The 16,315-nt window shown below is 43.6% G+C and overlaps 1 protein-coding gene across 1 annotated transcript; it reads left to right on the top strand.

The window, feature by feature from the left end:
* Positions 1-954: 954 nt before the first annotated feature.
* CCSAP (centriole, cilia and spindle associated protein) lies at positions 955-16,142 on the top strand. The gene is made up of 3 exons (XM_082050058.1): positions 955-1,298; positions 9,956-10,239; positions 12,095-16,142. Exons 1-3 carry the CDS (start codon positions 1,001-1,003, stop codon positions 12,266-12,268), a joined length of 756 nt encoding a protein of 251 aa, XP_081906184.1. The 5' UTR covers positions 955-1,000; the 3' UTR covers positions 12,269-16,142.
* Positions 16,143-16,315: the final 173 nt, after the last annotated feature.

The raw sequence follows: 16,315 nt of genomic DNA, 5'->3' as shown, positions 1-16,315 counted from the left end.
GGCTGTGTCGCGCTGTCTCCTCAGTGGGGAGGCAGGATGGGGTTCCCACCTCAGCTGGTGGGACAGGGCACAGGGCCAACAGAGCAGGTGGCTGATGGAGGTCCCCAGTTTTGCAGGCGCTCTCACCCTATTCTGGCCCCGTCACAGCTCACCCTGGTGCAGGGGGGCTGCTGCATACAGGGGGGCCTGGGTGCTGGGGCCCCCTGTGCCTGACGCTGGGGGCTGATCCCAAAATATGAGGGCGTGGAGGACTACGGTGGGTCTGTGGATTCCCTGAAGGAGGGTATGGGAACAGAGATTGGCCTTGAAGATATTAAGGTGTACCTGTGAGAAAGAAGGGAATAAAGGAGTATCTGGAGATATTAAGGTGTACCTGTGAGAGAGAAGGGAGTAAAAGAGTAACACTGATGATAGCAAAATTAGCCAATCAGATGTTACTATTGCAGCCTGTAACCAATAGCAAAAAAACACCTGAGCTGGTGAAGACTGTATAAAAAAGTGTTTGTGGCAATAAATGGAGACCGCTGTTTGTACTGAAGAACTGGGTCTATGTCATTTGTCCATCTCAACCGCAACATGGGTGTGTGTGTGCTGCAGTGCTTCCGTATTTTATTTTATTTTTTAATTTTTATTTTTTAAAAAATATATATTTTGTCTTATTTTTTTCTGTTCTACTTCGTTTTGGTTTAATTTAATTGCATTTTATTTCACGTCAATTTCATTCAGGTCACGTCACCGGCCGCTGGGTGGCGCTGTGGCCGCTCGGGGCGGCCGTTGCCCCTCTCTCCTCCCCTCCCCCCACCGCGGTATCCCCGCGTGACGGGGCTGCACGCGCCGTGACGCCCGCGAGGCGGCGGCAGTTGGGGAGGGGGCGGTGCTGCGCCGCGATTGGCGCGGGGCGGACGGGGGCGGGGCCAGGCGCCGCTGTTTGTGTTTAAACGTTGCAGCGGGAGGGGGCGGATCCTTCTTCTAGCGCCGGGTCCCGGCTCGCGGCCCCGCCATGGTGGTGCCGGCGCGGCGCGTGAAGACGGAGTACATGAAGCGCTTCAAGGAGCCCAAGTGGGAGTCGTGCGGCGCCTGCTACCTGGAGCTGCTGCGCTACCGCCTCAGCCGCCGCCTGCTGGAGCAGGCGCACCGGCCCTGGCTGTGGGACGGCTGGGAGCAGGACAGCGCCGGCGGTAGCGGCGGCGGCAGCACCGCCGGGTCACCCTCGCCGCCGGGCACCGGCAGCCCTGCGGCGGTGCAGGAGGAGGCGGCGGCGCCGCCAGAGCAGAGCGAAGCGGGACGGGCGAGCCCCGGTAGGGAGCGGGGGTAATGGCGGCAGCGGTGCGGGTGTCTCCGGTGAGCTCGGGGTGTGATGCAGGGCTGCGGTCCGAGCCCCGGCGGGGCCGTGCTGCCCGCTCCTCTGGCTGCGTGCGGGAGGCGCACGGCCTCACTTGAGCTCGTTATAACGACCCTCGGGGCGGGGGTGTCGGCAGAGCCCGGGCGGGGCGATACATGAGAGAGAACGATGGGTGTTGCAGGGCCGGCGCTGGGCAAAGTGCGCGTCTGATGCCGCGCTAGGCGGACGGAGAGCTGTGCTGGGCTGCCCGCTGAGTACCCGCCGAACGCGGGGTGCGGGAAAGCCAGAGCAGCGAGGGGCTCGGGGTGAAACCTCCCGTTAGCTGAGGCTCTGAGGCCCCAGTGACACAGACTTCCTGGGGTGCTCGCTCTTCCTGACAGAAAGCAATACGGTGCCTTAATCAGATCCTTGCTAGGCCTGTGGAGAAGCTGTAGCTATGGCATCAGAGGCGTCTCTTTAAAGAGCCAAGTGATAGCAACTCTCAGCTTGAGTCACAGCCACTTATGTAAACTGTTACCATGGGAGCCGAGCATCTCTGCCCTTATATAAGCTGGTTCTCTGGCAAAAGCAGCAGTGGTGGTGGCAAATTGGACTGTGTCCCAGGGGGTGGCACTTAACACGATTGCTTTCCCGCATCTGCATGCGTGATCTGTCTCAGTGGAACACTTGGTTCTTAATGCTACCTCAGGTTTGATCTTGTGTTTGTTGCCGAGTGCAGACAACTCTGTAGGCCTAAGCAGGTGCAGGGCTGCTGATGTTTTGCTCTTTTCACGAGTATCTTGCCTTTTGATGTCTCAAGAATTAACTGTACAGAGTGGGTAGACAGGTAACAACACTGTCAAGCTCCTCAAGTTTTGGTGGTTTTTTTTTTTGGTTTTTTTTTTTATCCCATAGGATATTCTCCCTTACCTATAATGAAAGGAAACTTTATCTGGCAGCCATTGATGGGTGTTTTGCAGTGTATTTTGAATTGTCTGTGCATGTATCTGATGTATCTGTTACACAGTAGCAGTGAAAAACCTTGAGAATTCTTCAGTTAAGCTTTGTGCTCCCTGGGGATTGTTCTGGGGTTAGATGTGCTTGTTTGGAGTGAGGAGACTGACTAATCTGTTTCAATGTCCCTTGGGGCCTGAGCTTCCCAGAATGATCTGTATTCTGATACCAGAGTGATCTGCATTCTGGTATTCAAGGCTAAACTGCATTCATTGTCCTTAAGAATACCTGACGCTTCATCTATGCTGTCATCTCTTCAAGAGGTCTGGTGTTTAAGAGCATGCTAGTGACAGGGGCTTTTACAGCCCTTGTGGCTGGATGGGCCTGTGTACCCAGCCCCCAGGTGGGAGTGCACGCAGCTGCTGGCTGCCAGTGTAATGCACTCCAGCTCCCCAAAGCTGTGCAGTGATGGAAACACCCCGTTTAACCAGCATGTAACAAAAGTATTAGTGGGTCTAATCTTGTTTTCCTCAAGGAGGGCTTTGTAGTGCCTGGAGGAAGTTAGACTAGGGAATGTGTGTGAAAGAAGTAAGTACATAGCATCTCAGTGAAGAAAAAGCACTAAGGAATTGCAGAAGAGCAGGGAATGGTTGCATGGGAAAAGGTGGTATGTCCTGATGGGCAGTTGAAAGGCCTGGCTTCTTGTGAGAGGAGGGAGGAAGCTATTGAAGCAGTGCTTGTAACGTGGCACTTCCACCTTTTCTGATGCAGTCTGAACACATGCCAATCTTGGTCAGTTGTCGTAGGGACCAGCATTTCATTTGTCTGCACATTGAGCCAGTGGGGTGGAGCAGGTAGTTTGTTACAATCTATTATAGATGGGACTGGCAGTTGCCAAGGTGAGAGGCTTCTGGCCAGGGTACTCTGCTCGGTCCTCGGCCTGCTCCCCTTCCTGACTCCTTTCTGAGAGATCTGACTGGAGTTACTTGGTAGCCTGATTCTAGTTGGGTCAGTTTTGGCAGTGGATAAAAGCTTGATAGCTGTGGATGTGCTGCTCATTCAGGCACTTTCCGTGGTCAGTGACAGCGTGTGTGACTATACAGTGCATGCAGAGATGTCTTCACTTTACCACAGTGGCGAAGGGAATGCAGAGCAACAGTGGCCTGTTAATGTATGGAGTTTGGGGCTGTTGTGCCTCTATAGCTGATGAACTTTGTCATGGCTGCTGTAAGGGAATACCTGATGTTCTATTAGGTTCTTGCTATTTTACACTTATAATGGGAGAAAAATATGTACCTGACATGCATTTATTTGCCAAGTAGCTTAGGATAAATGTTTTTCTAAGTTCTGCCAGTGTTTAAGAGTTGTGCAAGACATTAGCAAAAGGACTGAAAATAACTCTGTTTAGGCAGCTGGATTAAGTGGAAATTTATTGTATATTAATGTGTACACAAACATGTAAGCAAGCAACTCATTCAGTATTGGACAATTATAAGGATGTATTTTTCTTTTGCCTAGCAGCTGGCTAATTAAAACATGTGGAGAAGATAACATAGAAACTACCACTCTGTGAGTCTTCCATTATTCAACTGCTTTTCTTCTGGAAGAACTTAATTACACTGATGTGCTGTGGGAGTAGCTGAGTGTGTTCATGTTGATGACACCTCTTTGTCTTCTGAATCTGACATCCACCCACATGCTGCAGCAGCTGTTACCTGGCTACTGCTGCTTCCCTCTGTTCTGTGGGGAACCTGATTTCTGGCTGAGTGATATCTACTACACATGTGGCCAAGTACATTTGGCTGGAGCTAATGTTGCTTAGTATCTGAGGTAAAGCAAATTGGTAATGGTGTATGTGGCCACAGTTTCTTCTTTACCTCATTAATATAAGCCTGTGTGTGTCTGCAATGTGTTTTGTAAATGCTTCTGGTGTGTGTAGAGTAAGCTGATGTATGCAGCTTGACTTTAAGGTTTAGTGATGTTGGTCTAAAGTACTTCCAATGTGAACACCTGAGGGAGCACATAGGACAAATGTTTTGTCACTGTATCTCACACTTAAGCTATTGCTGAGTAATAAATACTAAGGTATGCTTGGTGGCAACTTTGGGTTAATTCCTTCTGGCTCTTCACTTGCAGCAACTATTTGAGGCCTGTTCTGTAGAAAGTACTCAGGCACAGATGTGCTTTAAACATAAGCCAACAAAATCTTGACCTAAATCAACTGGTCTGGTTGACATGTCCTCAAAACTGTCAACAGAACCCAGTGGGCTGGTAAGTAAAAGACAGGAGCTCTTGGCAGCAGTGCTGCTGTCAGACCTGTTGCTTGTGAAACAATGCTGCTGCACACACACACATGGTGCAGGATGATGGCATTTTTCAATCCTTATTGCCATTTTGCCTTCAGCGTTTTTGTGCAGAGGTTTTAAATGACAGCAGTGACAAGCTGGTATCAAACCAGTTGCCACACAGTAGTTGCAAAGTGACTGATCTGGATTAGTGCAACTCAGCAAAAGATCCAATTTCAAGCGTATTCCCTAATCTTGTCTGCCATGGTGTTGCAGGTGTTATTTGCTGGCCCAAAAACATGAGAAGTAGCTTGTGGTGGGGGAAGAAGGCAGCAGTGTCAGTTTAGAGGTTAATAGTACTGTGATTCAAAGTTGCTACAATTTTTTGGGTTGGAAACAAGCTTTGCTATCAAGCCAAGCCAGATATTGCTTTCTGAACCCTGATGCAGATTAAGCTTGTGTGAATCTAAAACACCGAACTGCTGTGTTGCTGGTATTTCCAATACTGCCTCATGTGAGATCTGTCCTGATGCAATGATGTTGCAATCTGTTTTAGCTGTAGCACCTGTTTTCTACCCAGCTGTAGTTAGTTTGTACCCACAACTGAGTATATGCCCCTTCCAGAGGCCTTGGAGAGCTGCCCTGTTTGGGTTTTTTACTAAAGCAGCAAACTCTGAGTTCTGCCCATGGCAATTTAGGCACAAAGTGCTCCTTCTAAACCTGAGGTAGTGCTGTAAGGATCAGGCATCTCCGTATAGAGATAATACTGTTGATCCCTAGGACCTATGGGCCTAATCAGAAGATTGTTGATACTTCTATCATAGTAAGAATGGGAGTCCAGTCTGCCCTGTAGAGCATGCAGTACTGTGGGAGAGAGAGAAGCTCTGCTTGAGCCCTAGAGGGTTGCTGTTGGACAAGCTGGGTGATGTACCGGGGTTTAAATGACTTCTTCTGGGTAGGAGCTTTTGACAGCCATGATGGGTGGGCCTGGCAGCCTTGTTCTGCTTGCTAAGCACTTAATCCCCTCCTGTCCAGTGTGCTCTGCTTAGCATTCATGTTGCAGTTTTAAGTGTTCTTGCTTTCCCCCCCTCTCCTGCCTAATCCTAATGCTGTAGCCAGTCAGTTCTGAGTTTCCTGTGTCTGCTGGAGCTGGCACACTGCATGGGAAGGAGGAGGTGGGTGGGTGTTGCTGGTGGTTTGGGGCTCCCTGAGCAGCTGGGTCTGACTCCTTCCCTGCTATAAACTGCTACTTTTCTACCTTCCTGTGAAAAGGGGTGCCTAACAAAATGGCTTGGATATAAACTGTAGTTTTAAATAAAAGGTTTAAATAGCTATTAAAGATATCTGCCCTGTGCCTTCACCAACTTAGCTCTGCATAAATGTTTTGTAGGAGTGAATTCACTGAAATACCTGCTCTAATAGCAGAGGCTGATAAGGTGCTGTAGTACGCTCTGGCATACAGCATTTACTGTAAGCCTTTGCACAGGACTCTGTGTGCTATTTACCCATATGTTTTTATTGCTATTTTGGGACAAGCTGGCTCAATCATTTCTGCACCAGCTGGAACTATATCCTAGTGCAGCATCCCCAGGCATGGCTGTTGCCTTGAAGTAGTATCTTAAAGCTAGAGCATACCTGCAATTGCAGAGTCCCTACTTTCCTGTATTTTTAAGTCTCTAAGTGCCATCTCTGCTGCTTATGAACTGTGTTGATCCTTTTTCCTTTGCAGAGAAGGAATATGCAGTTTCCCTTGAAAGGAACATGGCACAGCTTCCCAAAATAAAAGCTCTCCCATTTCAGAATTGACAGCAATGTTTTATTTTCTCAAAACAGTGCTTTCTTCTGATAATGTACCTAGCCAGTCCCTTCTTAGGAGTGAATAATGTTTTGTAAGGGGATAGTTCTGTGCTGCTTGTTGCACCTGTGATGAATGAGCTGCCTTGTTAGAGGTGAAGCTGTGTGTCCCAGAGCCCAGGACACTATGAAAGCAGGTCTTTTACCACACTGAGGTCACCACTGCTTTTTATCTAGCCTTGGCTATAGTGGCTGAAACTATGTGTGCCCAATATCTAGAAATGTAAAATTCATCTGGCCACTTTTTGTTCTCATTCTGTCACTACTTTCGTCTTGACTACTCTTTCTGGTTGTTTTGTGTGGACACTCCACTGAATTATTAATGAATATATCTTCAAATACTTTAACATTGCTGCCTACTATTAACCAAATACTCAGCTGTACTGCAGTATCATCTGTAGCTGAATGCTTGAAAGATGTGTGTATAGGCTGGCCTGAACAGGGCCCAGCAGCAGGGCCTCTGTGCTGGCTGGCAGCAATTAGAAAATGTGCTGCAAGACTAACGACTAGCAAGAGAGAGCATGAGGCTTACCTTCTGGGGATGCTGGGGCAAGTGGCAAGTCTTCATCTCTTCACCCTACAAGCACAAAGTGAGTGCAAGAGGAAATAGGAAATGGATGCTTAACCACTGTGCCAGGCAGGTAACTTCCATTTCATCAGAGCCGGATGGATGCAGGAGCAAATTTAAAGCAGTGTTGGATTGGGCATGTACTTGCTTGACTAGCTGAATCATAGCAATTAGCAAGGATGATTGCTATTTTGTCATAGATTGGCGAGCCCTTCTGCTTTTAATAAAGGCACTTAGGTAAAATTTATTCTAGTTGTTTGTGGTCAACCTCTCAATGTGTAAGCAAGCCTTAAACTAGATGAACAACTATACCAGTGGAGGAATTCCCTCTGTACGTAGCAGTGTATGCTGGTGGTGGCTGAAAGCGCTGGGACTTGGAACAAGAGGTAGCTTGCAGCTTGTCCCTATCACAACCAGAAACAGATGGTGTGGCAGAAGACATGAAATTTCAGCATGTTTATGTCAGCACAGCTTGAATGTATTGCTGTGTGTGTCTTGCAGAGGGCAGCATCTAGTGCTCAAAGGTGGATACTTCAAGGAAGTCAATAGTGGACTGCTATGCTGTTAGGTTAATAAAAGGCTTTAGTTACCCTTTAAATAAAAGGCATGATTTGCCTAAAAGTCACAGAGACTTCAGATCACAATGTCTGCTTGTGCCCACAATGTTGAGAGGTCATGTTCAATGTCTAGCATATACCTCTAATTTGTCCACACTACTGCTAAAGATTTGCAGGATGGAGAATTAAAAGAGGCTTCTGTGTATTTACTTTTTTTCAAAAGTCATATTTCACTAACATACTATAAACAGTATATTTTATTACAATTATAGAATCATTTAGGTTGGCAAATACCTTTAAGGTTGAGTTCAACTGTTAACATAACATGCCAAATTCATCACTGAACCATGTCCTTAAGCACCACATCTACCATACATGTATTTTTAACCACCTCCATGGATGGTGATTTAACCACTTCCCTGGGCAGCCTGTTCCAATGCCTGACAACTGTTCCAGTGAAGAATTTTTTCATAATATCAAACTTAAACCTCCCCTGGGGTAACTTGAGACCATTTCCTCTCATCACTTGCTACTTAGGAGAAAAGACCAACACCCTCCATGCTACAACCTCCTTTCAGGTAGTTGTGGACAGTGATAAGGTCTCCCCTCAGCCTCCTTTTCTCCAGGCTTAACAGCCCCAGTTCTCTCAGCTGCTCCTCATCAGACTTGTGTTCCAGACCCTTCACCAGCTTTGTTCTTCTTTGGACGTGCTCCAGCACATCATTGTCTCTCTTGTAGTGAGGGGCCCAAAACTGAACATGGTATTTGAGGTGTAGCATCACCAGTGCCAAGTACAGGGGGATGATCACTTCCCCAGTCCTGCTTGCCACACTATTCCTGATACAAGTCAGGATGCTGTTGGCCTTTCTGGCCACCTGGGCACACTGCTGGCTCATGTTCAGCCAGCTGTCAATCAACACCCCCAGATCCCCCTCTGCCAGGCAGCTTTCCAGCCACTCTTCCCTGAGCCTCTAGTGTTGCCTGGTGGTGTTGTGACCCAAGTGCGGGACCTGGCACTTGGCTTTGTTAAACCTCATACAACTGGCCTCAGCCTATTGATCCAGCCAGTCCAGATCCCTCTGTAAAGCCTTTCTACCCTCCAGGAGATCAACACTCCTGTGCAACTTGGTGTCATCTGCAAATTTACTGTGGGTACATTTGATCTTCTTGTCCAGATCATTGATAAAGGCATTAGATTAGTCTAACACAATAGTTTGAGATCTCTTGTCACCAGTTTGTAATACCTTGCAGATCACAAAAGTGGGAAAAAAAAAAAAACAACTTTGGCTGTTCTTTTGCCGTCAGTAACATGGGCATTTACTTTACTGTATTTAATGATGTAAAAGAGACTTGTCCAAAACAACTTATAACCTTATTGTAAGGCATGACTTTCTTACCAGCCTTTCTCTTACATTTATGAAGTCTTTCAGTGTTATACCAGATATTGGCTTCTTCATCTGAAGTCTAAGACACAAATTTTTGTATGATATATAAGAACTATGCAGGAAATATCAAGAACTGCTAGCTATGAGGCACCATGAGAACAAGAAAACTATTTCCTTCATAGCTCTATAATACAAGAAGATTGGATCTTGTGGAACAGTTGTTTTCCTGTGGTTTTATTATTTAATGTCTTATATAATGCTGATTCAGCTTTCAGTGTTGATCTACATCTGCAAACTGACAATGATACAGACTTTAAATTCTCCCTCACAAACCCTACTCTACATAGCCAGTGCCTGGAGGACAAATGGTGAACCCTTGTTATGCAAGGCTTAGAAAGCATGTGTGGGGGCAATGAGCCTCTGAGAGCATTGCCTGTAAAGAGTGGTACTTTAAACATAAAACATACTTCACAGAAAATACAGAAAGTGTGATGTCCATCACTTTGTAAGGCTTTGCCTCATATTCCGTAATAGAGTATGTGTAACTGGGGAGCTTGAAAATGAATCACTCTCTTCTTTCAGGGGAGTTTATAATCTGAGGGATTGCATATTGCACATATTCTTATCAGACTTCATCTCTGACTGGCTGGCAGCATCTACATGGCATTCAGCAGTCCATCTGTTTGCTGTCTGGAAGGTGGAAGGATGAAACTGTGAAGAGAGAAGATCACTGGAAACAGTCCTTAAAATACTGTCTGGAGCTATTGGTTATCTATAGCCTCACTAGTGAAAGGCACATTTAAGTATATGAAAACTGATGTCCGGAGGGATGGAGGCTTAGAAATATTGTAGTCACCAATGAAAGAACAAAGGCATTAAAGCAAGGTTGCATCTGTTGCTAAGGAAGTAATGACTTCCTCCATTTCTAAAAAAAAGCACAGCTTTAATGATGTAATAAGAGAGGCTGTGCAAATTGGACATTAATATGTTGTCATTGGGAGCTTAAAGCATAACTTAATTTTTTTCTTTAGAGAAGGAAAGAGAAGATCAAGAAAAGCAGCAGAAGGAAGAGCAAGAAAAAACTGTAGAACACACTTCTGTAAAGGAAGCAGACAAAACCAGCCGTACAGGACGACGTCCGAGTCGAAGTGCCTTGTCCAGTCGTAATGATCGAAGATCAGCCAAAAGTCCTCAAAAGACAGATGCACCAAAGGAGAATAAACATCCGTTTGCTCTGTATGGGTGGGGAGAAAGACAGACAGATACTGGAAGCCAGAAAACTCACAATGTCTGTGCTTCTGCTTCAGCAAATGAAGTAAGTAAAAGCTTCTGTTTCATTGAAGGGCAGTGACTACTTTGTACCTAGATAAGAGATACGTCTAATATCTGGGTAAAACTCAGGGATGCCTGGAGATTCTAGCAAAAAATTCTGGGGAAAAAAAACAAATGGAAAACACCAAAACTTTATAGCAATAAACCTGAAGAGGTTTGACACATCCAAATCAAATAGCTCTTAACTGTTAATTGGTTTTGAAACTCCCACGTTTGACTAATACTTGCAAGTTCTGATTAAAACTTGACAATCTTGTTTCTGGCTGTTACAGTGCTACCAGAAAAAATGGCTGTTATAAATGTATTTCTGCATTCTCAACTTCATGAAAACAAGAGAAAAGCAGCAGGCAGTTAGCACGAGGTGTCCCACAGCAGGCAGGTATATAAACACAGGGGTAGTGCTTGTGCTGTGAAAGAATGACTTTTGCTGGGGTGCTGCCCAGGAGCAGGAGCCTTCCTGAGAAAGTATGAATGCATTGCTGCTAAAATGTCTGTCTAGCAGCCTGTTTCAGCAGGTTGCTGGCAGGGAACTTTTTGCTGGCAGCAGAATGGTCTGTCGGATGGGTGATGGATTGCAGAGTTGATATAAATATTAGCAAGATAGCACAAATAAAATTCATATGGTCATGGACGGCACCAGGATTCTGCTGTAGTGGGGTCTGTTTCCTGGCTTAACAAGAAACACTAAGGTTTGAGTGTTACAACAGATTCATTTATTTCTTCTCTATAACTCTCCTAGGCTGTTAAAACATGTTAAAGACAAGATATTGGCAAGGCTATGTTATCTTACTACTAATGTAGAGTCTATTACCCAAGATATCTGAAGATTAAGGTGGGTGGTGCTCTTGATGTATGAGAGAGAGCTGATTTCTGATGGGTTTTTTTGAAGGCATTTGAAGCACAGTCTTCGTGGACAGCTTTTGAGGGAAGTGAGGAACCTGGGCCTTGCAGCTCTTGAAAGAAGCTGCCCTTCCTGACAATGGACACCATTTCTGGATTGATAAGCTTTTGTCAGTGGTGAAAGTAGTTGACTGGTGCTTTATGTTGAAGCCTAAGAGAGGATGATGCCTGACTTGAGCAGAGATATTTATACTTGCTAAGATTTCTAACTTTTTAGTGCTAGAAACAGTTACAGAACCCCTATGATCAGCTCTTGAGTTTGAAGTGAATGGGCAGGACACTTCTGAAACACTTCAGTTACATAGTGCTTTGTCAGTCCGCATGTTTCTTTAAATGGGAACTGACTAATTGCTGCCTGGCTAGGTCACTTTTCTTGAATGCTTGAAAGGTGTTACTTTCCCCTAACTGAGATGGAAAATAGTTTTAAATCTGGAGATAGAAGCAAGCAAACATAGAAACTGGCCCTTAAGATCGAATTTGGGGAAAACATGATAATTTATTAATATAAACATGTATGTAGGTGTGCCAGCAGCATGTTGTCAAAACTAAGTTCTTCAGTCTCTAGTAAGGAGTCTCTAGGAATTGGTCTTACTGCTGTGGCTTAGGTTTTAAGGGATACTTGGGTATATTGAGGGATGTTTAAGAATTTAACATGGTAGAAATAGCAAAATTGAGGTTTTTAGAATAGTAAGATTGAGAAACATTTAAGACTTTTGGGATCATTTAATAGTATGAAGTGAGAAAGATAATGCAGAATAAAATTTGAGACATTTTCATAAAAAAAATCTGTGCTTGTCTTCTGTTATTGGTACAAATCACAAAAGAAAATATAATCTCGCTAGCAAACCCTGTTTCTTCAGGATGGGGATTGGGACAAAGTTATCCTTAACTTACCTGTAGACTGTTTTCCTGCTGTAATACTGACTCTGGTCTTCTAGATTCACGAATCTGCTTTACGAGCAAAGAACAGGAGACAAGTGGAGAAACGGAAGCTCTCTCAGAGGCGAGTACAATCAGCAGAAGCAGAGAAATCTTGGCAAATAAAACCCTCCCCACCAGATAACCCTTGGATGACAGAGTATATGAGATGCTACTCAGCAAGAGCTCGGTGAATTCGGATTCCCTTACACGCCTTCAAAGGAAGATACGCATATCAGGACACTGGTGCAAGGAACCAAACTACTTATGCAAGGTTTTTATAGGGAGTTTCCAGCTGTTAAAATATTTATTACACTATTTTTATCTTGGCTACCTACCTCACAGTGGGGTGTGTTGTTGGAGCCATAACATTTGAAGAGGCTTTTAGATATAGCTACCCAAACTTATAAACAATTCCCCTTTTGGGAGTTTTTCTAATGCTTCGGTTGACATGTTTTGGGGGTGGGAAGCAGGAACCTTAGCATCCAGGGAGTCAAAGCCAACACTTTTTTGATATTGGGTACAAATAATCTGTTGTCCTTTATTTTGAAAGTCCAAGTCATGGGGAGGTGGTGTTAGGGAAGTCTTTAAAGGTGTGAAGGAGGTGCCTTTGCATTTATAATAGTATTTGATTTAATACTTCTACCAAAATAAGTACATTAAGACAGGCAACAGGAAAGCCAGTGGGTGTGGTAAGCAGCACTAATAAATGTAGATACTTTAGGCAGGCAAATACCAAGTATTGTCTGTATGTAGAAACTTTCAGAAAACCTTGTTTGATTAGTGGATCTGCTGATGCTAACTTTTACTGCTGTTTCTAGCATCATTAGAATAAACTACTAATCTTCAGGGCAAGAAACAGCTACAGAATTGTTTTGCTGTTGCTGTGCCTGTTGTACCAAATAACTGATGTAGACAATCATTACCTGATAGCTGCTGCTCAATAAGCAGTTGCTCGTTGTACCACTGTATTAAGATTGTGGTCACACTTGCTCTATGCTTAACCATGTAAATGTGTTTATGGAAGGAGAGGGCTGGCTCCTGTCTCATGAAGTCTACTTTGAACACTGAAGAATATCTGTTATGCTCAGTGGGAGTCAGAGTGCAATATGCATTCTGTTTGGTGGTATTGCACAAATATACTGTTAAAGGTTCTAAACTTGAACATCATGTTGATAAAACTTGTAGATGAAATTCTGAGCAGCTTTCTGCCTCTCAAAGTCGGTGCAAACCCCTCACTAGAGAGGGGTGAGGCCAGGGGAATGAGGAGAGGGGTCCTCTTTGGTAAACAAGAACATATAATGGAGTTTGAGCACTCTTGCTTTGTAGGTCCTACTTCTACATAATAAGACAGTCATTGTGTGTGATATCCTCAGTGTTTTTTTCCCTTAAGCTGCTGTAAATTTTTTTTTTTTTCAGTTTGATAACTAAGCTTTAGGCAGATTATTGCCATAGTTGTGAGCTTCAAAGTTTTGTTCAGTTGGTGTTCTGTGTTAGTTACACATGTGGGTTATCTCAGTTTAATTGTTTTGAAGCTTGTGTTTTACAGACTGGGCACCTTCTCACAGAAGCACACTTGCACTTCTGCAGCAGAAACCTGCACTAGTCTTAGCTGCATTCCACAGTCTCAGTGAGTAAGCAGGATTCTAGAGCTACTACTGCAACAGAGTTACATGCTTGGTGGAAAGTTTGAGTGTGCCACTGAAAGTAATCATGCAAAGGGACCAAGCACTGCTGCCTCCTAGTGTTAATTACATTACACCAGTAAGGGTTTCAATACTCTGGTTGTAATCTTACTAAGATGTCCTAGAATCCATGAAATTATAATCTGATTTTTAGCTGCCTTTTAAGTATAAAGCTCTAGAAATACAGACAACACTTGCTCAGGCTACCTACTAGAGATCTTGCAGCTTTTAAATTGGGGAATGCAAAGTATGATCAAGTATGTTTTATACACAGCAAAATTACTGTATTCCTACTTTTAAGTAGACTACAGGCTAGAACTTCCTAAAACTTTAGAACAGTGCCCAAAACTGAGGCAAACTATTCCAGAGGATGCCTTTATTCCATATGAAATTCTTTTAATTTCCTTTTATGCTGAGTTTTCCTTCTTAAATAGCTTCTGTAAATATGCTCAAGTTACTTCTGATGCTGTTTCAATGCAGAAATCCACCACAGCTTTGAACAACAGTATGCAAAGCACTAACTCAGTAATGTTTAACAGCCTTATTCAATAGCAACTCTGCTTGTTCCTGTTGCCCACAGGCTTTGTAGGCTTTATGTAACCACAGCAGATGGACTCTGCCCTCAGTGCATTTTGTCACATTAAACAGTTTCCTTGATTGTGTAGGGCAGGACTCATCTTGCCAGGCTTTCAAAGACAGCTTCTGCAGTTCTCTCTTCCCACAGGGAATGGAGGAGCCAAGATGACTATGTGCCTGCCTTAATTACCCATTTTTTCTGATAAGATGGATGTCTCATTAGATGTTGCTCTTTCCAATAATTATAGAAGGCTTAAAAGTCTTCTGCCTTGGATACTGAATACCGAACTTAGAACACCTGAACAAGCCTGTTTGAGGTGTTTTACAGAGCATGAGAGTCTTCAACAGCCTCAAGGCTGCCACATACTGAGGAAATTATCTAGTTCTTATCCTTGTCTGGCCAAGAGCTGTTCCCCACCGAAACAATTTGCTAGAAGACAGTAGTGACAAGAATCAGGTCTTGTGAGTCACTGTCATGCTTTTTCAAATGCTTTGTGGCTAAAAATAATCCTGGGTGCTATGTTGTTGCTATCTTGGTTTCAGTAATAAAATGTCTTAAGTGAGTGGTAAATTATTCTGCAAATCAGGTAGCCTTTCTGCATTTGGGCAGTATTTGACTAAAAAGAAGATAGTAGGTTTGCCAGGACTATGTAAATTAGTATAGTTTGGATCACTGCAAATTGTATATGCCAAATATTTGGCATGTGCCAGGCTGAAGTCAGGAAAAATGTTATTTTAGTGTTTTGACACTTAAAAATGAAAAGCCAACTGATCTGGAGAACAGAACTTTTCAAGTGTAAAAGCTTTAATCTTAAAGGAGGTGGCTGTTTGCAACAAATTGGACTCACTAAATGGAAAATCTAGTGAATGTCACCCTATTAGTTAAGGAAATTCTGAATGTTGTCTTGCATGGACTCTTGAATTCAGGCAAGTTATGAACACTTTTCACTCCTGTTTTAAAGTAAAACTTTGTAAGAACACAGCAAATAGTTATCCAAAGTCTTCATTAAAGTAACTGTTTATTCCTTTTTGTTTCTGACAGTACTTAGCTAAGTGAAACAAGACTTTTACAATGTGTAATGCTGCAATTTAACTATAGTGTTGTGAAGACTAGTGTTTACAATGTAAAATGTTACAATGAAAACTGCGTAAGAATGTCCCTGTGAAATACAGTAGCATGCCTGTTCAGTCACTGCTGTCACAGCTTTGCAACTATGAATTAGAGACTTTTTCACTGGAAGCTGAGATAGTCGAGGTGATAGGTAAACTTAGAGCCAAACTTAACAAAACTGAGGGACAGACCTGAATATTTGGTAAGAATTTTATCCACATAGCAAATGCACATTTTAATAAGTTTTTAAACTATAGGGAAGTATATCTGTTCTCATTTTTTAAATGGTATAATGCAGTGCCACTGAACTATGAAGTCCTCTCTGACTTTTTTTTACTGTGATAGGGACCAAGAGCTAGCAATCTGAGGGCCTTTTGTGTGGTAACTTGGATGTTCCGGTTTATTTTCCAGCCCAGTTAGTGCACTCAGAAGCAAAGCCATATGTGGAGCCTGACTTAACACCTTGATGGTAGCCCATATCAAATTAAGGGCACAAGTGAATGGGAAGCAGCCTCAGCTATTGTTAGCACTGAATACACTTTAAAAACAATAGGGAAATACCATCTAAGCTTGAAGCAATATGTGTTTTTTAAAGTTTCTAAAGAGTATTTGTTTTTAATGCTTCTGTATTGTCTATATTTAATAGTGTAGTGTCAATTTGTATATGTGAATAAAATGAGTGATGTGAAGAGCTAAGCTTGTCTTCTGTGTTCCTCCTGTAACTTTCCTACATAGTCGTAATACCCTTTCCCCATCTGACTGGCTTTTTCTACCACTAACAAGGGAAAAAAATAGAGCCTATAATATAATAGCTGCTTGAAATGCCATGCATGCTGAAGCTCAGTAATCTTAATTTAGAACTCTAGAAA

Source organism: Streptopelia decaocto (genome assembly GCF_964273445.1).
Source record: "Streptopelia decaocto genome assembly, chromosome: 3".
In the NCBI taxonomy this organism is placed as follows: domain Eukaryota; kingdom Metazoa; phylum Chordata; class Aves; order Columbiformes; family Columbidae; genus Streptopelia; species Streptopelia decaocto.
This window is presented reverse-complemented; position numbering and strand designations above follow the sequence as displayed.